The 23990-nt window shown below is 47.3% G+C and overlaps 1 protein-coding gene across 1 annotated transcript; it reads left to right on the top strand.

The window, feature by feature from the left end:
* Positions 1-20977: 20977 nt before the first annotated feature.
* Positions 20978-23416, top strand: LOC125547352 (probable protein phosphatase 2C 47). The gene is made up of 4 exons (XM_048711258.1): positions 20978-21338; positions 22008-22199; positions 22366-22601; positions 22703-23416. The coding sequence occupies exons 1-4, from the start codon at positions 21186-21188 to the stop codon at positions 23274-23276; spliced, it is 1155 nt and encodes a 384-aa protein (XP_048567215.1). The 5' UTR covers positions 20978-21185; the 3' UTR covers positions 23277-23416.
* The last annotated feature ends 574 nt before the right edge of the window (positions 23417-23990 follow it).

Genomic DNA, 23990 nt, shown 5'->3' on the forward strand with positions numbered 1-23990 from the left:
GCTCACTCAACTTATCCATCCTTAATCAGAGCGTTTACTTCTGATCCTTTGATTTGGAAATCAAATTCCTTTACATGTGAGCTTTGAATTAGCCAGTTGCTTCTTGTCGGTGTCAAAACCGGCGGATCTCGGGTAGGGGGTCCCGAACTATGCGTCTAGGATCGATGGTAACAGGAGGCAGGGGACACGATGTTTACCCAGGTTCGGGCCCTCTTGATGGAGGTAATACCCTACGTCCTGCTTGATTGATATTGATGATATGAGTATTACAAGAGTTGATCTACCACGAGATCGTGGAGGCTAAAACCCTAGAAGCTAGCCCATGGTATGATTGTTGTATATGATCTATCGACTAGCCTGGCCTCGGTTTATATAATGCACCAGAGGCCTAGGATAACAAGAGTCCTAGCCGAATACGCCAGTGGGGAGGAGTCCTTGTCTTGATCACCAAGTCTTGTGGAATCTTCCATGTATGCGGCAGCTATCCGAACTGGCCCATGAGTATACGGCCATGGGGGTCCTCGGCCCAATCTAACAGATCGGGAGACGACATGGTGAGTACCCCCTAGTCCAGGACACCGTCAGTAGCCCCCTGAACCGGTCTTCAAGTTAGGGATGCTCCTCGATTCTTCCGAACTGTTCTTCATCTTCGGTTGTCGGTCTTGAAAACTGGTTCAACAAATCTTCTCATCTTTGATCTTGAGGATCGCCGAAATGCATTCGACGAGTTTACACGTCGGGTATCTGAGGAGCCCCTTTAAGTTTCCGGCCTTTATCAATGCCTTGTTATTTTTATGCCACACCTCGGGTTTGAAGTTGTTCCCAGGAGGCAGTGTCCTCTTGCGTCCGAGCTCTAACGCCGGACTGCATTCGAGGTATCTTTTGCAGCCGAGCACTAATGACGGACCGCTTCCGAGCTCCAACGTCGGAATGTATCCGAGCTCCAACGCCGGACTATGTCCAAGCTCCAACGCCGGACTATGTCCAAGCTCCAACGCCGAACTATGTCCAAGCTCCAATGCCGGACTGTATCCGAGCTCCAACGCCAGACTATATCCGAGGTGTCATAAATCACCTTGGTTCAAAAAAGTTGAAGGAGTTTAGCCGAGCTTAATGCCGGAAATGCCCTCTATGTAACCAGCCACTAGCGCCCGAGCTTTATGCCGGACTGCTTCCAAGGTGGTGCACCACCCCGACTGTGGGCCGATTTTTTGTCAATATTTTTGATTGGTGCAATTTATTCTCTGCCGAGATATATAGCCAGTAGCCCTCAAGGTGTGTATCGGTCTAAAACCCGAGATGCACCTGAAGGATGACATAGGACCGCTGATCCCAGTAGCCGCTGAGACTCAGGTTGATTTGCAAAATTGGTCTGAGGATCAACTCCTAGCTCAGCAGAATACTTCGGGACACAAAAAGCGGTGTGCAGAGTCCTCGAGACTCAGGCTGGGTGCGGCCGACCAACCTGAGGATCAAAATCTCCTCGGAAACTATATTGCACTTAAAATTTTATGCATTGGACAGGCAATGTAGTAGCCCCCGAGACACTGGTCGGGTGGCAACACCAGATCAGGGGATCGATGTGCCCCTTTAATATTTGTAAATAATAAGCCTGAAGCCCAGTAGCCCCCGAGCCTTAATGCGGGCACGGGTGGCCGAATTAAGGATCGATATCCATAGTAAAATCAAAAATTATGTGTAATGACTATGTGTCCAAGTACTTTACGTCATTAATGCTCGGATCCGCATTGTACAAAACTTTGTTGACCGACCATCGGCTTCCACCTCCTCGGCCAGTAGCCGAGGAGTGTTTGTCCTACTTTATAAAGCCTTTATGAGGGCAAAGATTTACGACAAACAAGGCAATCTGGCCATATGGTTTTATAAACAAAGGTACGCAGAGAAATATGTTATATTATTGTTTAACATAAGAAATGTCTTCCAAAGAAAATAGTCCCGCTATCGGTTCCTTTCTTTGGGTTGTCAAGCTAAGCATGATCATGAAACCTTAGCTCTAATGTAAGAGTAAAATATCGAGGATTTAGTTTGGGAGGCTAGTTAATAGCCCCCGGTAGTGTTTGGCGATAGTCGAGGTCAAGCCGCAAACACTTCGGCCATTGTTATGAATGGCCTGTCATTTAACACCGTCATTGGATCGCTGACCAGTTTACGCTTATTGTGACAGTCAGTTTTCGGCTTTCTCCACTAAGGTGCTTAACCATGTGAGTTGGAAGCACAATCGCAGTGGTTCTCCCTTTGCACACCTAGCCGAACAAAGTGGAATGTAGGAGGCAAGGGCAGGAGCCAGGCAACCCAACTATTGACCGAAGACACAATTCGAAACCAATGCATATATAGTGAGATCCGAGAATGTTTTTGCCGAATCTATAAAGGTGTCCGGCATTGCACTGTGAGACTTGTGCTGGAAACACACAAATAGTTTAAAAAGTGCCAAAAAGCTTGGAAAACCAAAAAAACATGACGTCCGAACAAGAGCAAGTGTTAGGTGCCAATCCGAAAATTGGAAGAGAAAGAAAAAATTGTGCTTCTGTCGTGTTTTGACAACGACCAAGAAGAAAACACATTTACACCTCATATATAAATTTTAAGAGCCCCCAAGTGACTTGGGTAAAAGAATTTTATATATAATGATTGTATGTACCGAAGTACTTATATCATATATGTGTTCACCCGAACTTTAAACGCGTCTTAACTGACCGTCGGCTTCTCCCTCTTCGGCCAAGGGCCGAAAAGTGTCATGTACTCCGCCTGTCGAGAGTATCGACGGTGTTTCCGATGACCAGGAAATCAGGCCATAAGGCTGTAACAGACAAAGCGCTCTCAGAGAACTTATGCTATATTACTAACGAGGTGTAAGAAGCATCTTCGAAGAAAATAGTACCCCCACCAATACCTTTCTTCAGTGCTCATTATTACTATGAGACTTGTGCAATAGATTTTTTGTACTCATGAGTTCCGTTGTGTGCCGACCATGATTGAAAACAATAAGAGCGCTAGCTTTCGGCTTCACCCAGTCTGAGGTCAGAGCTCGGATGAACCGATCGTGACAATCGCAGAGGTGCTCCCTTTACTCCCTAGCCGAACAATCGGGAACGTAGGGGTAAGCACAGGAGCCAGGCAACCCAGCTTGCAGATCGCTTAGGTCAATATGGTGCATATTGTGGCGTAATACACGAACAAGGAACGAAGCCGTACAAGTATAATCATATGCAAGAGGAAAATCTCCATCAAGGGAGCCCCCAAATAAACGGGGTATTTGAATATGCGAGTCACAAACAAAGTTATGACAAGGAGATTCTCTACAAGATACTTTTTTCCAAAAAGGTATAATGATTGGTCGAACCGAACACAAGTTAAAAATTTAAAACTTTGAGCATGAAGGCAACTTAGCTGGTTAATGTGTTTGGTATTGATGACGCGGTCCGAGCTTGATGCGGGACAAGGTTCCATCCCCCAAGCCGATCCCGAGGTGGCGGAGCAAAGAGCTCAGCACTCCGAAGTGGTGACATAACACGGTCAATGCAGGCCGGCAGAGTGATGCCGAAGTCCCCGGCGTGGGGTAATGAAGTGTTGACGAAGCCCCCCGTCTAGCCGAGGTGGCGTGGTATGTCAATATGCCGAGTTGACAATACTGCCCAACCCGGATCATTTTCCTATGCACAAAAAATAGTGCAAACCGGATATAATAGTAATAATAATAATTAAAAAAAATCGTTGCATAATAAATAATTTATGCAAAGTGCGTAATAAAAGAAATATGGCCTGGCGCCGAAGTCAATGTCGATGCAGGGCGTCGGCGTGATGCGGTAAAGGCGTGGCAAAGCCTGAATTCACAGGTCGGTCTGAGTTCCGGATGCGGCGTTCGCCGGACCATGTACGGAAACTAACGAAATACTATGCGACCATCGTTAATGCGGCCATCATTTGATAGACCTGTGTACATATGATGAACAAACCAGAGTAATAATTCCTTGGGAAAAATGAACCCGGACAAGCAAAAAATACTAGGATTAATAGCACCTGGTTTATTTGTTGTAGCAATCCGAAGAAAGGTGATTCCGAAAATTGGGACTCGATCCGCACACCCATTTCTTGATGGGCGATAAATAGACGGTATGGCGATGCTGGCAAAGGTTGGCTCGCCGAGGCAAAGCCCTAGGTCCAGCTAACGTGGCGGAGCTGGTCGGCTAGTGATGCCGAAGTCTCCGGAGTAGGTTGATGAAGAGATGGCGAAGCCCCCGGTCCAGCCGAGATGTCGAAGCTTCGATGTCAGCCGATGAGTCGAAGTAGGTAGGCGTGATGGACACCAGCTTGAAGAAGCAATAGCGCAGCCCTGCCGATGCAGGTCGTGACGTGGTCGATGCCGGCTTGATGAAGTGACCGTGCGGCGATGTCGGTATGCCTGCTCCGTGTAATCCACGGGGCGGCGATGTTGGTGATGATTTATCCTTCGCGATGCCGGACTCTTGTTCGGCTTGCCGAGATGATGATCCGAAGAAGTTGAGCTCGGCTCAACAAAGTGACGACGTGTCTAGCGCAGGTCGGCAGCCTTGGAGCAATATTGCCGGACTGGTTTGACACCAGCATGATGATGAAGATGACCTCAGGGGAGGCTTAAAAATTTACGGGCACGTGTTTAAAAACAATGCACAATACCCTAGAAGAGAATTCCTCTAAAAAAGTTGTCCAATATCACGTTCATAAAGAAACATGAATTCGGGTCGGATCTGTATTCGCGCAGAAAACGGGTCCGAAAATTGATCCACTCATCGGAAGGTTCCTGGAGTTTGAAATGTAGGATCGAGCTGAAATTTGGAGGGGTGGTAGATATGAGAATTCCGTAGTAGATGAACGGTTGGATCTTCCAAAGGACCTCCGAGCTGGGCTCTGGAGACCACACCCTACACTCATCAAGATTCCCGTCCAGATTTGACAGGTCTCCGGTATATCGTAGATTGTCGGAGATTCCTCCATCGGAACTCGACAAAATTTTGCATGGCTGTTGTAGACGTAATTCCGCACTATTCCACTGAAGCAATCGTCAAACCGACGCTCGAGGAGGTGGTGAAGGCGAATACAAGTTCGCTGTCCATAAAACAGCACGGCCGCCCGAGGGCAATGTTGATGTTGAGCCCTCGAGCTTCATGGATGACTCCTCTATGATCATGATAGAGATCGGAGTTGATGTTGAAGAAGGCCCCCGTCCGAACATGATGATCGGAGATGGAGCACGGTCCTCGGTCGAGCCGGCGACGAAGACGCCGGCGTCGCAGTTGACCTGCGGGCGAGCCATTGATCCTCTTGCCGATCACACAGCGGGACTCTCAATGAAAGCACCAATGTCGGTGTCAAAATCGGCGGATCTCAGGTAGGGGGTCCCGAACTGTGCGTCTAGGATCGATGGTAACAGGAGGCAGGGGACACGATGTTACCCAGGTTCGGGCCCTCTTGATGGAGGTAATACCCTACGTCCTGCTTGATTGATATTGATGATATGAGTATTACAAGAGTTGATCTACCACAAGATCGTAGAGGCTAAAACCCTAGAAGCTAGCCTATGGTATGATTGTTGTATATGATCTATCGACTAGCCTGGCCTCGGTTTATATAATGCACTAGAGGCCTAGGATAACAAGAGTCCTAGCCGAATACGCCGGTGGGGAGGAGTCCTTGTCTTGATCACCAAGTCTTGTGGAATCTTCCATGTATGCGGCAGCTGTCCGAACTGGCCCATGAGTATACGGCCATGGGGGTGCTCGGCCCAATCTAACAGATCGGGAGACAACGTGGTGAGTACCCCCTAGTCCAGGACACCGTCACTTCTATAATCCAATGCATTTGCATTGTTTCTTCCTCTAGTTGTGTGCCGATACTCACATCAGCTTCGATATGGTCCGTCGGACCCTTTGTTGAAATATCATCCGACAGTGTCCTTCGTATACAAAAACCTCGAGAAGTTCCTTCCCTGATACATAATTCCTTTGGTAAATCGTATCCTCTATTTTGGCCAACCATGATCTGCTCTTGAGTTGGTGATGTTTACTATGAATTTTGTGGTATATGTTCCTAAGATGCCCCGATGGGTTGAACCAACGCCTTCCCTAATCTGTGTGAACCCGAAAGATTTCACGGGTCATACTTAACTAGTATTACACTAGGTAAAACTTTCAGCAACTAATGTCATTTTTGAAACATGAGAAGTGAATGGAAGGTTATGCATTGAAGAAGTGGGAGTCGACCTTGAACTTTGTGTTCATGCCCATGGACACGATGTAGATCTTATCATTAAAGCTTCTCTTAAATTAATTATTCCCTCAGTATAAGTTCTTATATCTGGGATCCGACCTTTTGCGATCATGGTTCCGACCAAGTTCTCCTTTAACTTCCATTTCTCCGACAAGTTATAGTACTTGTCTTCTGCAGATCAATATATCTCTGCAACCTCTATATTGACCTTCCTTCGAGTATACCCTCCAGTATCTCGAGAATATCAAAGAACTGTGTTGCTTCCTATGAGTCTTCATCTAGTATTGCTTCTCATCGATTTCAAATTTCCCCCGGGTTCTGAGCTATTAGTCACTCGAGAACACCGATATGTGAACCGAGTCCGTAGTCTGATTCATTAACTCTAAGTAATTTTTGTTGCTTATGAGTTTAATAATCCTTCAATTCATTCCTAGCCCAATCGGCTATATCATTATTGTGCTAAATTTTAACTGTGCTACCTGGTCCTTCTTCCTGAATCACAATTTTCGATGATGAGCTAAGCTTACGTCGATCTTCCTTATCATGTCATTTCACCTCGAACAACAAACTTGGTTAGGAGTTTGTGTCATACCCTTGGTTCCAATAACCTTTCGCTTCACCATTCATTGGACTCGTTGTCATCACCGACCGATTACATCTTGAAATCTCTCGACAAATGTGTCATGTTCATCATCAACATTCTGAGCTCTTCCAAGGTAGCTATTGGATTCTTGATGAGAAATGCCATCCTTTCCCTTGATGATTTGTGTTGTCGTCGACCACTTATTGCCTTCCTCCAACAGAAACTTGTTCGTGTTTTGTGTTATACCTAGAGATCCGTGCTATCCAGCAATTATTCTTCTTTACCTTGGAGTATTACCATCTTTTATGTCAAGATTGTCGTGAGAATTTCACTACCTCTTGAGAATTCTTGATACCAGTAAAACTTATCACCATCACCACTCCTTCTTGGTCCTCGTGTTGTTCCTAACCGGAATATCGATAAATGAACTATGATGTGTGAATTCAAAACTTCTAGCAACCCTATTGCTTTGAACCAATGTTTAATTGTGTATGTTTTCCTCGAGCATACATCTTTACATCATTTTGATTTGACAAATGTTATCTCCTTGTTCACCTAATTGGGGAGATCCATCTCTTGAAAATCTCGATGGATTGACACTAAGTCCACCAGCCACCCCCTCATCCTCTCCTTGGGTTAATGATGAACTCATGATACGGGACTTGCTTCCATAGTTCATTTCCTGAAAATCTTACAATGTCATCTCGACAATTGCGTTGCACCTTTTCTTTCTCAGGCATCTTGAGTCTGAGGTATCCTGACACCTATCATATCTGAATCTTGGTCGAATATGATGGTTGGAACATATTTCCAAGAGTAATAACATTAGTCTTTGACCCGATAAGGTGATGTCATGCCTAGCACACCTGGCCAGAGGACCTATTGTTATAGTTTCCATTTTAGTAAGGTTATCCATTCTTCAATGAGGAAATTGTAAGACTTATTATATAAGTTGTCCCTGATGGATCCTTTGTGTATCCATAGCATGATCCTTACCTGATGACCATGTCAATGCTATCTCGAAGCATGTCTGTGGTACTCCGATTTTCAACAAGAACATTTGAAGCCAATGCTACCATTGTATGGGTAATGTCATGAAATTTCTCTCCCCTTACCTAAAGGGTTTTCTACATGATATCCTGCCACGGATATCATGCTCTGCTTGTCCTTGGGAAGGATATATCCCTGAATTATGTGTTTAAAACACATTTTCCTTTCCATTCTTCTGTTTAATCTGATAATCACATTTTGCTTTCCATTGTTTTGTTTAACCTTCTTGAGGTTTATATGATCTAAGCCGTAATAAGTCACTGCTTTTGTAAGCACCTCGGTGTACAACTCTGTCAGTAAGAACCTGTTACTATTGATTGATGACATTCTGGTATCCACCGATGGATGAGAACTTTGCCTAATGGTCCGCCTCGTTCAACGAGCAGGAAAATGGTTCTCTTCGTCCCTCGCCCTTGGTACCGATGTTGTTGCGAACATAACTGATAGGCTATCCTCTGACATGCCTTGTTATCATGACTGTACAAGATATCACCGCCCTTTCTACTTTTAACCTACATGGTGGGCCCATAACCCACAGTTCCATAGGATCGAAACCTGACTCTCTTGTACACCCTGTTGTCCAAGTTATTCCTCACGCTTGACTTCGTATATAATTCATGGGCCACCTGCCTAGTGATCTATTCTGGTATCAGACAAAATACTTACTTCCCTTGCTCTACACCCCTTTCACGTTTCATTTCAGGCATCGAACAATTGTCTGCTCACTCAAAACTTCTCAGGGTACCTTCTTACTTTGCTCTTGATATCTTCTTAAGCTTCAATTCGAGGGTTACTTCCGCCACCTTTCCTGATATTATCTACCAGATAAGCAACATGGTAGCGGTTCGTTCTTTCGAAGTTAACCCTTGTCCTTCGTACGTAAGTTGGAGTTCCCGAGGAAAGGATGCTGACTTCATCATGGTGACCTGAAGCAGGGGAATGGAGACATCAACGTGATGGATTGACCTCTTCGAGAAGAGCAACTAAGACCGAGAACACTCGCTAGAATTTCGTAACGAGAACCACCCCACCTTACGCCTCTTAAATCTCGTGACGAGATTTCTTGTAGTGGAGGAGAATTGTGATGCGGGTAATTAAGCTACAGTAAACCCTTGCTAATCATGCCAGGTCATCATAATTAAACTTTTGCTAAACCTCACTTGTTTCAAACCGAGATCAAATTCAAATTCAAATAACAAGTCAAATTATATTTCTTTAAACTATCAAATAAAAATGTTCGATGGAGTGGCAAATATTCACTAAGTAATGAACATGTTGGAACCAACCTCATTTGGTTTCCCTAATTGCCCCTGGAATTCATTTAGTGGAATAACAAGATTAAATAAGAGCATTTTAATTCAACTATAAATTAGAACAGTTCCAATTGGCCTCAAACTTTTGCGCAACCTTATAGTGTTGGCTAGGAATTATGTGCAAAGTTTCATAATCAACAAAAATCAGTTGGCAGCTAAAAATAAATAGAAAAGTATAAATAAAAAAAAGAAAAGGAAAATAACAACAACAAAATAAAGAGAGAACCCCCCACTGGGCCAGTTCGGCCCAGCTGCTAGCCAGGCCGGCTCAAACCGGCCCAGGCGGCGCCCCTCACTCCCCCATAACCCCCCCCTGGGCAACCGAACCCTAGCCCACGTCACCCACTCCCCCCACATGATCCCCTCTCCTTCCTCTGTCTCCCCCCCCCCGATTCAGATCGGAGGAAATGACCCCGTCGCCGCCCCATCGCGCCTCCCTCCCCCTCCGCGACGCCACCTCGCCGGCGCCGCACCTCCTGGCCTCCTTCCTCTCCCTTGTGCACCGCCTCGACTTCCCCGAGCTCCGCGCGCTCCATCCATGGCTGCCCCGACCCCGTCGCCGGAACCACGTCGCCTCACCGGAGGCCACCTCGCCGGACCGCCAGCACCGTCGTCCTCCCCTGCGTCGCCTTCAACCCCGACTCCTCCCCGAGCACACCTCGCTCAACTACAGGGCTCGGTGATCCCCGGTCTCCTCTATCCCTTACGCTCGCCGGTGGCCCCGACCATGCTCTCTGCGCACGACCGCGCCTAGGCGCGCACCGCGCCCGCCTGCGCCTCCTCTAACTGTCGTGGCATGCCGCCCCCCCTTGCACACCCCGCGCCGTCACGCGCCACTTCCTCCCTCTCTCTACTCCGCATCGCGCCGACCGTTGCCACACGCGCCCGTACCTCGTCACCGGTCCATCCGCGTCGTCCCGCTCCTCGCGCCCATCGTCGCATCACCTGCCGATGCGGCGCGCCCCGCTGCTGCCCTCCCGGGCATGCGCCCACGTGTTGGCCTCTCCGACCTCGCCCACCGCGCGCAGCCCTGGCCGCCAGCGCCCCGCCGCGGCCATCCCTCTGTTGCCTCCCCTGGCCGCCGGCGCCGGCGTACGCCGTGTGTGCCCAGTGCCCCTCGGGCGTGCGCCCGACCGGGCAGCGCTGTGGTACTTCGATTTTCAACAAGAACATTTGGAGCCAATGCTAAATGTTTCTTGCTCAATTATCGAAACACCGTTGTATGGGTAATGTCATGAAATTTCTCTCCCCTTACCTAAAGGGTTTTCTACATGATATCCTGCCACGGATATCATGCTCTGCTTGTCCTTGGGAAGGATATATCCCTGAATTATGTGTTTAAAACACATTTTCCTTTCCATTCTTCTGTTTAATTTGATAATCACATTTTGCTTTCCATTGTTTTGTTTAACCTTCTTGAGGTTTATATGATCTAAGCCGTAATAAGTCACTGCTTTTGTAAGCACCTCGGTGTACAACTCTGTCAGTAAGAACCTGTTACTATTGATTGATGACATTCTGGTATCCATTGATGGACGAGAACTTTGCCTAATGGTCCGCCTCGTTCAACGAGCAGGAAAATGGTTCTCTTCGTCCCTCGCCCTTGGTACCAATGTTGTTGCCAACATAACTGATAGGCTATCCTCTGACATGCCTTGTTATCATGACTGTACAAGATATCACCGCCCTTTCTACTTTTAACCTACATGGTGGGCCCATAACCCACAGTTCCATAGGATCGAAACCTGACTCTCTTGTACACCCTGTTGTCCAAGTTATTCCTCGCGCTTGACTTCGTATATAATTCATGGGCCACCTGCCTAGTGATCTATTCTGGTATCAGACAAAATACTTACTTCCCTTGCTCTACACCCCTTTCACGTTTCATTTCAGGCATCGAACAATTGCCTGCTCACTCAAAACTTCTCAGGGTACCTTCTTACTTTGCTCTCGATATCTTCTTAAGCTTCAATTCGAGGGTTACTTCCGCCACCTTTCCTGATATTATCTACCAGATAAGCAACATGGTAGCGGTTCGTTCTTTCGAAGTTAACCCTTGTCCTTCGTACGTAAGTTGGAGTTCCCGAGGAAAGGATGCCGACTTCATCATGGTGACCTGAAGCAGGGGAATGGAGACATCAACGTGATGGATCGACCTCTTCGAGAAGAGCAACTAAGACCGAGAACACTCGCTAGAATTTCGTAACGAGAACCACCCCACCTTACGCCTCTTAAATCTCGTGACGAGATTTCTTGTAGTGGAGGAGAATTGTGATGCCTGGGTAATTAAGCTACAGTAAACCCTTGCTAATCATGCCAGGTCATCATAATTAAATTTTTGCTAAACCTCACTTGTTTCAAACTGAGATCAATTTCAAATTCAAATAACAAGTCAAATTATTATTTCTTTAAGCTATCAAATAAAAATGTTCGATGGGTGGCAAATATTCACTAAATAATGAACATGTTGGAACCAACCTCATTTGGTTTCCCAAATTGCCCCTGGAACTCATTTAGTGGAATAACAAGATTAAATAAGAGCATTTTAATTCAACTATAAATTAGAACAGTTCCAGTTGGCCTCAAACTTTGTGCACAACCTTATGTGTTGGCTAGGAATTATGTGCAAAGGTTCATAATCAACAAAAATCAGTTGGCAGCTAAAAATAAATAGAAAAGTATAAATAAAAAGAAAAGAAAAGGAAAATAACAACAACAAAATAAAGAGAGAACCCCCCCCCCCACTGGGCCAGTCGGCCCAGCTGCTAGCCAGGCCGGCTCAAACCGGCCCAGGCGGCGCCCCTCACTCCCCCATAACCCCCCCCTGGGCAACCGAACCCTAGCCCACGTCACCCACTCCCCCCACATGATCCCCTCTCCTTCCTCTGTCTCCCCCCCCCCGATTCAGATCGGAGGAAATGACCCCGTCGCCGCCCCATCGCGCCTCCCTCCCCCTCCGCGACGCCACCTCGCCGGCGCCGCACCTCCCGCCTCCTTCCTCTCCCTTGTGCACCGCCTCGACTTCCCCGAGCTCCGCGCGCTCCATCCCTGGCTGCCCCGACCCCGTCGCCGGAACCACGTCGCCTCGCCGGACCGCCAGCGCCATTGTCCTCCCTGCGTCGCCTTCAACCCCGACTCCTCCCCGAGCACACCTCGCTCAACTACAGGGCTCGGTGATCCCCCGTATCCTCTATCCCTTTCGCTCACCGTTGGCCCCGACCACGCTCTCTGCGCATGACCGCGCCTAGGCGCGCACCGCGCCCGCCTGCGCCTCCTCTAACTGTCGTGGCATGCCATCCCCCCTTGCACACCCCGCGCCGTCACGCGCCGCTTCGTCCCTCTTTCTACTCCACACCGCGCCAACCGCTGCCACACGCGCCCATACCTCGTCACCGGTCCATCCGCGCCGTCCCGCTCCTCGCGCCCATCATCGCATCACCCGCCGATGCGGCGCGCCCCGCTGCTGCCCTCCCGGGCATGCGCCCACGTGTTGGCCTCGCCGGCCTCGCCCATCGCGCGCATCCCTGGCCGCCAGCGCCCCGCCGTGGCCATCCCTCTGTTGCCTCCCCTGGCCACCGGCGCCGCGTACGCCGTGTGTGCCCAATGCCCCTCGGGCGTGCGCCCGATCGGGCAGCGCCCATACGCCTGCGCTTGTTTAGCCCTATGGGCCAATGACATGTGGGGCCTAGCCCCAAAACGAAAATGAAAAAAAGAGAATTAAAAAATAAATAATTAATAATTAAAATAATTAATTAATTAAGTTAATTAATCTTGTTTAATTAATCTAATCAACTAGTTAAGTTAATTAAACCCTAATTAGACTAAACAGTCAATGATGAACGGGACCCACCTGTCAGGTTGACCAGGTCAACTGCTGACATCATGATGACGTCAGCAAACACTATTCTGGATAATGTTGAATTAAAATATTTAAATAAATCCTAAAAATGATTTAATTCTTTTAAAATTAATATAAAATAAACCGTAGCTCGGATGAAAAGACTTTGTACATGAAAGTTGCTCAGAACGACGAGACGAATCCGGATATGCAACCCGTTCATCCGCCATGCATCCCTAGCATAGCAAACACGCAACTTTCCCCCTCTGGTTTGTCTGTCCGAAAACGCAAAACACCGGGGATATTTCCCCGGATGTTTCCCCCTTCACCGGTACCACCTCTTACCGCGTTAGGGCACCCCTAGCACCGCTACTTGTCATGTCATGCATCTCTATGCATATGTTTGCTTAATATTTATTGTTTCTTCCCCCCTGTTCTCTCGCTAGACACCGAGACCGACGCCGCTGCTACCCAGTACGACTACGGTGTTGACGACCCCTCTCTCTTGCCTGAGCAACCAGGCAAGCCCCCCCCCTTAATCACCAGATATCGCCTACTCTTCTTTCTACTGCTTGCATTAGAGTAGTGTAGCATGTTACTGCTTTCCGTTAATCCTACTCTGATGTATAGCGTGTCATTGTTGCTACAACTGTTGATACCTTAACCGCAATCCTAAATGCTTAGTATAGGATGCTAGATTATCATCACTGGCCCTACATTCTTGTCAGTCTGCCATGCTATACTATCGGGCCGTGATCACGTCGGAGGTGATCATGGGTATATACTTATATATATATATATATATATATTGAACTAACGGTTTCAGGTGGTTGAACTGATGTTTTCGAAGCGGTTGAACTGATGCTTTCAGTTGTGTTTAACACATCGTCTTCTTTAGTTCAAAAACTTTTTGTAATTTTTTTATCGAAACATGGCGTGTAATATATCGTTGGAAAGCTCTTGACAACCATATTTCAAGTATATTGAACGTTTTTGCAAAATCATTATGGTTTAAGAGCAGTTTTGAAAAAACCATTTTTTTCAAAACTGAAAATGTGAATCGTATTTTGGACTCAATTTTCAAACGGTTTGTCGGAATTGAGCAAATAAGATGGCGTTGGAAAGCTGGTGAAAATCCGCATCTTCCATATATGTATTGTTTTTTCTAATTCTATATGATTTAAAAGTAATTTGAAAACTGGTTTAATTCTGGATTGACGCAAATGATACGGCGTTGGAAAGCTATGTAAAATGCGCAACTTTTTCGTATAGAAATGTTTTTCTAATTCCTTACGGTTTAAAAACGAATTCGAATACGGTCAAATTTGATTTTGAACGTGATTTTTTAAAAAAGTTTATCGAAATATGGCAAATAATATACCGTTGGATAGCTATAGAAAATGCGAAACTTAGTCATGTTGGACGTTTTCTCTACTTCGCAATCGTTTAAGAGTAATTTTGAATACGGCATGACGGTTCCTGTTGTTTCTCGTGTGAAAAACAGAGTAGTCGTACTGATATATATATGTATGTTTGTACTGAGCTATTTTTTTAGATTAATTTTGAATGGTTCCGAAAAAAGGTATTTGTACTGATGCTTGCATGGGTTTGTACTAAGCGTGTTTTCACTAACTAGACTTTGCTCTGTTTTTTTGGTAATATTTTTCTCGTAAGTTTTCAACGGTTTACTGTATCGTCGCCCCTGTACTTGTATGGTTTGTATCATCGAACTGAATGATATTTTATTTAAAAGGAAAATGTGTTTGTTTTGTTTCCTTTTTTAACTCAACATTTTTTTGACAACGTTGTTGTGAACTTCTCTCATTTTGCGACTTGTACTGAGGTACTTACTAAGCAGGATTTTCATGGGGTTTCTTTTTTTGCTTGAACTTTACAATTTGAATTTCTGCCATTTATTTTATTCCGAACGGTCCACCGTTTTTAACTCGTACTGAGGTACTTACTACGCCCGAACTGGGGTGGCTGTCGCGTGTCTCGGCGTGTTTTGAAATTGATGATATTTTTTCATCAATTTACTGCCCATTTTTTTCATCACACTTGAGAGTGATTAATAGGTTTACTTACTGGCCAGTAACACATGAACTCCTCAGGCAATAATACATGAACTCCTCGGGGAGGGGGTGCGGGGCGGCACGCTGGAGGGAGGGACTGCGGGGCTGCGCGCTGGGGGAGGGGGTGGCGGGGCTGCGCGCTGGAGGAAGAAGAAAGGCGGCGTAAGTTGGGGTCGCCGCGGCATGGGTCTGGTCCGGCGGCATCGGGGTGCGTCTGGCGGGGGTGTCGCGCGGTGGGGAGGGAGGAGGTGGCGCGTCGACGGGGAGGGGCAGTGCACGGCGGGGGAGGGAGGAGGCGGCGCACAGTGGGGGAGGGAGGGTGCGGCGCACCGGCGGGGGAGGCGCACGACGGGGGATGGAGGGGGCGGTGCACCGGCGTGGAGGGAGGGGGCGGCGCACGGTGGGGAAGGGAGGGGGCGGAGCGCCGGCGGGGTGGGGGGGGGCGGCGTGCTGGAGGAGGAGTTGGGGATCGGGAGGGAGGTGGTGGGTTCGGTCGCCGTCGCTCCTATATAGGGCCGGAGGGTAATGGAATATTATTCTGTTACTAGTAACAGAATAGCCCTGTCCTATATATATATATATATATATATATATATATATACATACAGGTGGTGACTAAAGTCGGGTCGGCTTGTTGAGTACCCGCAAGTGATTCTGATGTGGGGGCTGAAGGGGCAGGTGGCTCCATCCAGGTAGTGGTGGGCCTGAGTTCCCGACGGCCCCTGACTGTTACTTTGAGGCGGAGCGACATGGCATGTTGAGACCACCTAGGAGAGAGGTGGGCCTGGCCCTGGTCGGCGTCCGTGGTTATGTTAAAATAACACGCTTAACGAGATCTTGGTATTTGATCTGAGTCTGGCCACCGGCCTATACGCACCAACCAACTATGCGGGAACAGTTATGGGCACTCGACGTCGTTGTATCGCCGAATCCTTCGTGACGTCAGTGACTGAGCGGCGCGCGCCGGATTGGACCGTAAGCCTGCTCTTGTATTAAGGGGGCTAGTTCTGCTTCCGGCCGCCCTCGCAACGTGCAGGTGTGCAATGGGCGATGGGCCCAGACCCCTACGCCATATGATTTAAACCGGCGTGCTGACCTCTCTGTTGTGCCTAGGTAGGGCTGCGACGTGTTGATTGCTACCTCTTGAGCTTGCGTTGGTTTTCCCCGAAGAGGAAGGGATGATGCAGCAAAGTAGCGTAAGTATTTCCCTCAGTTTTGAGAACCAAGGTATCAATCCAGTAGGAGGCCACGCTCAAGTCCCTCGTACCTGCACAAAACGATAGCTACTCGCAATCAACGCGATTAGGGGTTGTCAATCCCTTCACGGTCACTTACAAGAGTGAGATCTGATAGATATAATATTTTTGGTATTTTTGGTATAAAGATGCAAAATGAAAAGTAAAAGGCAAAATAAAAAGTAAAGCAAGATTAAAGTGATGGAGATTGATATGATGAGAATAGACCCAGGGGCCATAGGTTTCACTAGTGGCTTCTCTCAAGAGCATAAGTATTCTACGGTGGGTGAACAAATTACTGTTGAGCAATTGACAGAATTGTGCATAGTTATGAGAATACCTAGGCATGATCATGTATATAGGCATCACGTCCGTGACAAGTAGACCGAAACAATTCTGCATCTACTACTATTACTTCACTCATCGACCGCTATCCAGCATGCATCTAGAGTATTAATTTAAAAACAAAGTAACGCTTTAAGCAAGATGACATGATGTAGAGAGATAAATTCATGTAATATGAAATAAACCCCATCTTGTTATCCTCGATGGCAACGATGCAATACGTGCCTTGCTGCCCCTTCTGTCACTGGGAAAGGACACCACAAGATCGAACCCAAAGCTAAGCACTTCTCCCATGGCAAGAACTACCAATCTAGTTGGCCAAACCAAACGGATAATTCGAAGAGATTTGCAAAGATAACCAATCATACATAAAAGAATTCAGAGAAGATTCAAATATTATTCATAGATAGACTTGATCATAAACCCACAATTCATCGGTCTCAACAAACACACCGCAAAAAGAAGATTACATCGAATAGATCTCCACGAGAGAGGGGGAGAACTTTGTATTGAGATCCAAAAAGAGAGAAGAAGCCGTCTAGCTACTAACTATGGACCCAAAGGTTTGAGGTAAACTACTCACACTTCATCGGAGAGGCTATGATGATGTAGAAGCCCTCCATGATGACGGCCCTCTCCGGCGGAGCTCTGGAACAGGCCCCAAGATGGGATCTCGTGGATACAGAAAGTTGCGGCGGTGGAATTAGGTTTTTGGCTCCTGTTCTGATCGTTTGGGGGTATGTAGGTATATATAGGAGGAAGAAGTACGTCAGTGGAGCTCCGAGGGGCCCATGAGGCAGGGGGCGCGCCCCCCACCCTCGTGACCGCCTCTCTGATGCCTTGGCGTAGGGTCCAAGTCTCCAGGATCACGTTCGGTGAGAAAATCACGTTCCCGAAGGTTTCATTCCGTTTGTACTCCGTTTGATATTCCGTTTCTTCGAAACACTGAAATAGGCAAAAAACATCAATTCTGGGCTGGGCCTCCGGTAAATAGGTTAGTCCCAAAAATAATATAAAAGTGGAAAATAAAGCCCAATATAGTCCAAAACAGTAGATAATATAGCATGGAGCAATCAAAAATTATAGATACGTTGGAGACGTATCATTGATCTTCCGAGGCCGGGCATGACCTAGGAAAGTGTGTCCGGTCAAAGGGGATCGAGCGTGTTGGGAAATGTGGTGCACCCCTGCAGGGAAGTTAATATATTCGAATAGCCGTGATCTTCGGTAACAGGACGACTTGGAGTTGTACCTTGACCTTATGACAACTAGAACCCGATACTTATTAAAACACACCCTTCCAAGTGCCAGATACAACTGGTGATCGCTCTCTCACAGGGCGACGAGGGGAGGATCATCGGTTATGATTATGCTATGTGATGCTACTTGGTGAACTTACCATCTACTCTCTTCTTCTGCTGCAAGATGGAGGTTACAAGAAGCGTAGTCTTCGACAAGACTAGCTATCCCCCTCTTATTCCGGCATTCTGCAGTTCAGTCCACATATGATACCCTTATTTCATTTGATACCAATGCATACATATGTAGTGTAGCTCCTTACTTGCGAGTGCTTTGGACGAGTACTCATGGTTGCTTTGCTCCCCCTTTTCCCCCTTTCTATACCCGATTGCTGCGACCAAACGATAGAGCCCAGGAGCCAGACGCCACTGTCGATGACGACTACTACTACTCGGGAGGTGCCTACTGCTACGTGCAGCCCGCTGACGACGACCAAGAGTAGTTTAGGAGGATCCCAGGCAGGAGGCCTGCGCCTCTTTCGATCTGTATCCCAGTTTGTGCTAGCCTTCTTAAGGCAAACTTGTTTAACTTATGTCTATACTCAGATATTGTTGCTTCCGCTGACTCGTCTATGATCGAGCTCTTGTATTTGAGCCCTCGAGGCCCCTGGCTTATAATATGATTCTTGTATGACTTACTTTATTTGTAGAGTTGTGTTGTGATATCTTCCCGTGAGTCCCTGATCTTGATCGTACACGTTTATATGTATGATTAGTGTACGATTGAATCGGGGGCGTCACAACTACGCATACTGCTTCTTCCAAGGAAAATGCCACCATCGACAAATAGGAGATTTGAAATGGGTGGACCAGAGCGACCGTTCCTAATACCATGTAGTACGTCATAATTCTCCTTCTGTAGCAACGAACTTGACATGCCTTCAGTGCACAGAAGAAACAGGTAGGGGCTGATTGGATTACCCTGATGGATACATCTCAACGGCGCAACAAGTTCAATGAGCACTCCATTGACCCTGATAGCATACAAACATTGGTAACACATCGCATTACGAAGATGGTCCATGCATGGGCAAAACCAAGTTTTGACAGGCAACCACGAAGATAATTCCACTCAACACGATTATATGCTTTTATCATATCAATCTTCATGGCAAAGAAGAGTTTGTTAGTCTGTTGTTTTCTTGTAGTATGTAGAGACTCATAAACAATGAGAGAAATTGTCTATAATCAATCTTCTAGGAACAAAAGCACTCTGAAATTCATAAATGACAACAGGTAAAAGCAACCTCAAATGATTAGCCAAAACCTTAGAGGCAGTTTTGTAAAGAATGTTGCAAAGGCTAATAGGCCAAAAATTCTTGCGTCGTTTGGGTCTTGCAACTTTCGGAATGAAAACAATAACTTAATCATAAAAACCGTCAGAATAGGCCTCCCTTCCAAAAATGCTCCTGGCAGCCTGACAAATCTCCTCTCCCAAAAAAAAATCCCAATGTGTCTGGTAGAAGAGGGTCGGGAAATCATTCGTCCTGGGAGCTTTAGTGGGTCCCATCCGCAAAAGTGCAACCTTGATCTCTTCATCAGTGTAAGGTTTACATAAGTCATGATTCATCACATTAGTAACTTTGTGAGGAATAGCATCAAGAACGGTATCTACAACATCACAAGGTTCAAAAGTAGATAGATGCTCATAAAACTTATGCACCAACATTAAGGATATCATTGATTTGCAGGATTTTTAAAATGCAGGAATACGAAAATCGTAGAAATATAGTGTCATGTCATTTTTGTATCCTATGGAATTAAAAAAGTATGTACTATATTCCGAAAATTCCTAAGGATTTTAATCATGCGAATCAAATGATCATCGCAGTGAAAATTCATAAGGACATAAACCCTCTAGAAGTCCTACGGGATCATTTGAGTCAAAGGAGCTCTAACCGGTTTAAAGGGAGAGCACAATCATGAAGTGTGTAAACTGATGCATTCACTACAACCCTTGTTAGCCCTAGCGCTCTATCAAACATCTTAAAGCAAGTGTAACCCCCTCCACAAGGGCAAAGTTGATGACGACGTCAGTAGGAGGCCACCGTCATGGCCGCTATCACGGGAATCAATTTTTTACCCAGTAAACTTTTCGAATGTTCACATTATATTCAAATGAAGTGGCAGAGGTGACAACAACAACATCACCCCACTTGAAGAAGAAGGTTTGGCAGTGAGGCACTATCACACATACTGCGAGAGTGGTAAGGAGATATATATGGCAAATGAGGGAGTTGTTGAGAATAAATGAACAAACGAGCGCAATAGATGGAAGATGGCGCAGAAGCGAATGTAGGAAGACTCTATTTTGTCGTTTTGCTGTCTGAATTTAACTTCACGCAGTATTTATGCCATGTTGCTTGTCAAATAAAACACTCAATCTTGCATTGAATTTATGTCGCGGCTCAAGTTAAGCTCTACATAGAAAACGACAATCCAGCTTCGATTTAGCTGCGGATGCTTAATCTGTATGCGTCAAAATAACAGAAAGTGTTAATAGCCAAATGGAATAAATTGATAAAATAATACATAAAACAAGATTATCATGCCAAACTCAACCTTAAGCCGCAAAATATAAGCATGACAATCTTTCCTACACAAATCATTGCAAATTTCCATGCTACTTTTGTACATCAGAATCAAATATGAACACACCTACCCGTTATATCTAATTTTTATGCAAGCATAATACTCACTTTTATTATCATTAACTTTGTGTTGAATAAACGTTCTCGCTTACTCCAACACCCAAATCAGAGAGAGTGGGGAGAGGGAGAGGGGAAATGAATCATGTGCTGAGGTCGGCATCCACGTGTCCGTGCATCAGCCGCGTGCACGCCGACCGCCACGCACCGGTCGCCCGCCCGCCCACGCACCGGTCGCCCGCCCGCCCACGCACCGGTCGCCGCCGGTACCCCCTCCACACAGGGGCAAGCAAGTAGCACGGGATAAAAGCCAACCACCCTCGTCCTCTCTACCCATTTCTTCTTCCCCCCCCCCTGCCCAGATCAAGAAACCGTGTCCTAGAATCCACCGAGATCGCTGGAAAGGCGACATCCTCCGTAGACTCTTCTCGCTCCCCTCGTCGGCACGGATCGAGCGGTTGTCTTAGTTGGAAGATTTCCCCTTTCTTTCCCTTCTGGTCGCTGGCCGGAGAGACGGCGTGTCGGGGTCTGCGGAGATGGTGGCCGAGGCGGAGGTGATGCATCAGCAGCCCGCGCCGGTTCTGGAGGTGCAGTACCGCCGGTGCGTCGCCAAGGGGGCCGGGATGTCGGCGGTCGCCGTGCCGGAGGTGGAGGTGGAGGTGGAGGTCGCCGTCGAGCTGCCTCGCATGGTGAGTCCCGCCGCTAAGACTCCTCCCTCTCTTTACTCCTATGCTCGTCCTGAGACCGTATATCCCCAAAGAGATCGGGGAATTTTATCAACGGATCAGCTGTAGCTCCTGTAGGCTTTCTTGTCTGATTTTTAGAACAGATTTGTGGAAGCAGTCAGCTCAAAATTCCATGTATTGTTGTGAATGAATTATTATGGCCATACTATTCTTGAAGCTTGCTTATACTGGTTAGGGAAGTTTGGTTTCTCTTCCTCTTAGTACAGGGAATGGTTATCTGCTTGTGGATGCAAAAGTCTGACACCCTTTCATAGAAAAAGTAGCTCCCTTTTAGAGGGTTCTGGTTCTAGGGTGGTGTGGTGGTGGTTGTAGGCCACAGAGAAGGTGGGTGCTCTAATTATTGGAGCCATTTGTGTAGTGTGTAGAGTTGTTGAATCGTAGTAGCATATGTGCTTTTGCAAAGTGCTGTTTCTTCTCAATCAAGTCAGACAATATCAGGTTTGTGCTGCAAATATGTGTCATCTGACGACGAAACGATTTAGACCATTTTGGTACACAAGTAGTCCGGGCTTTTAATCATGTCAGTTTAGTAGACTATGGAGAAAAGCTTATCTTGATTGTATTTGTTTCGAATCCAAGAAACATGGTGGTAACGTTTCACGTTTGGTATAGGGATTGGCGAACACCGATGGTGCGACGAGCGTGTCCGCTGAGACACTACAGTTTGTACCCAATATTCGGTCTGGAAGCTTTGCTGATATCGGACCTAGGAGGTACATGGAAGATGAACACATCCGGATAGATGATCTTTCAGCTCATCTTGGCTCGCTGTTGGTGTGCCCTCTACCTAGCGCCTTCTATGGGGTAAGTCAGTAAGTGATTATTGTGTACTCCCTCCGCAAAGAAATACAAGAGCTGTAGTGATCCAAACGCTCTTATATTTCTTTACGGAGGGAGTATTTGATTGCTGCATTTTCTCCACAGCAACTGTGCCTAAATGGATCATCTTGTTTCCTCTGCTTGTATGTAGGTCTTTGATGGCCATGGGGGTCCGGATGCTGCAGCCTACATGAAAAGGCATGCCATGAGGTTCCTGTTTGAGGATAGAGAGTTCCCACAAGCATTGCAAGTGGATGATATATACCTTCAGTCCGTCGAGGAATGTATTCGGAGCGCGTTCTTGCAAGCCGATCTTGCCCTGGCTGACAATTTAGATATCAGCCGCTCCTCCGGAACTACGGCACTCGCAGCATTAGTCTTTGGGAGGTAAGATGTGCTTCACTAGAAGCAGCCTCAGTATGTAGAACTGATCTCAATTTTCTTGCTTCAGCGTGCATGCTCAGTCGAGTGTCTGACCTGACTTGCAGGCAACTGTTGGTTGCGAACACCGGCGACTGCCGAGCGGTCCTCTGCCGGAGAGGCATAGCGATGGAGATGTCTCGAGACCACAGGGCAAACTACGCCGAGGAGTGCGAGAGGGTGGCCGCCTCCGGTGGGTACATCGAGGACGGGTACCTCAACGGGGTGCTCTCAGTGACGCGCGCCCTGGGCGACTGGGACATGAAGGTGCCCGACTGCTCCACGTCGCCCCTCATCGCGGAGCCCGAGTTCCAGCAGGCGACGCTGAGCGAGGACGACGAGTTCCTCATCATGGGGTGCGACGGGATCTGGGACGTGATGACGAGCCAGCACGCGGTGAGCGTGGTCCGGCGCGGCCTGCGGCAGCACGACGACCCCGAGCGGTGCGCGCGGGAGCTCGTCATGGAGGCCAAGCGGCTCGAGACGGCCGACAACCTCACCGTCATCGTGGTGTGCTTCGGGTCGGAGCTCGGGTCGCCGCCGCCGCCCCCCGCTGCCGCGGCGGCGAGGCCGCGGAGCTGCAAGGGCCTGTCGGCGGAGGCCCTGTGCAACCTGAGGAGCTGGCTGGAGACTGACCGCTAGCTCTAGCTTGAGATGCCTGCTCTGCTCCTGCTCCCTACCTAGTGCTGCTGGTCGGTTCGTTCCCACGCTGTAAATATGCTGACATCGGTCGAGGAATCGTAACTGCCACTTCCCTTTTAGTTCCTACTACCATTTTTTCAGGCGCTAGCCCGGCAGTTTCTGTAGGGCATTCTCCCATTGTTTCCTGTGCTTTTTCTCTTGCCGTTGCTGTTATTGCTCACGCCATTGCTGTTGTACATCCGTTGCCTCCACGGATGGACCTGCTCTGCTATTGAGCTCTGGTCAACTCGATTCAGAGAAGTGTGAGTGTTGTTTAACGGGGCGTCCGTTGCCACTTGCCACGTATGAGTAGAGATATAAAATTAGTCATTTTCACCAAAAAAGAGGAAGAGAAAAAATAAAATAACTCTTCGTGAAAAATTAGGATCGATGCTTCATCATCAACTAGAGATCGTAGAGTAGCAGGTGCCGTGGTGAGTGAATGAAGCCAGACAAGACTTAGCGGTAGAGGTAAATTTAGCAGAACATACCACTATCTCGATCCGCGCCGGCAAGTTAGCCGTGGTGGTGGAATGGCTGGCACCAGCACCACCAGACACGCCCCCTCACTCACCTAACCCACAGCTCCCTTTTTTTTCCCTAACACAACCCCTAGTCGTCAAGAAGAATTCTACTACCTTTCCGAAGCCTGTCTTTCATAAATCTGATGAGACA

The sequence above is a fragment of the Triticum urartu genome, chromosome 1 (genome assembly GCF_003073215.2).
Source record: "Triticum urartu cultivar G1812 chromosome 1, Tu2.1, whole genome shotgun sequence".
Taxonomy (NCBI): Eukaryota; Viridiplantae; Streptophyta; class Magnoliopsida; order Poales; family Poaceae; genus Triticum; species Triticum urartu.

Coding starts and splice junctions, on each gene's coding strand:
- LOC125547352 (XM_048711258.1), top strand. CDS start 21,186: ATGGTGGCCGAGGCGGAGGTGATGCATCAGCAGCCCGCGCCGGTTCTG. Junction 22,200..22,365: donor TACCTAGCGCCTTCTATGGG/GTAAGTCAGTAA, acceptor GCTTGTATGTAG/GTCTTTGATGGCCATGGGGG. Junction 22,602..22,702: donor GCAGCATTAGTCTTTGGGAG/GTAAGATGTGCT, acceptor CCTGACTTGCAG/GCAACTGTTGGTTGCGAACA.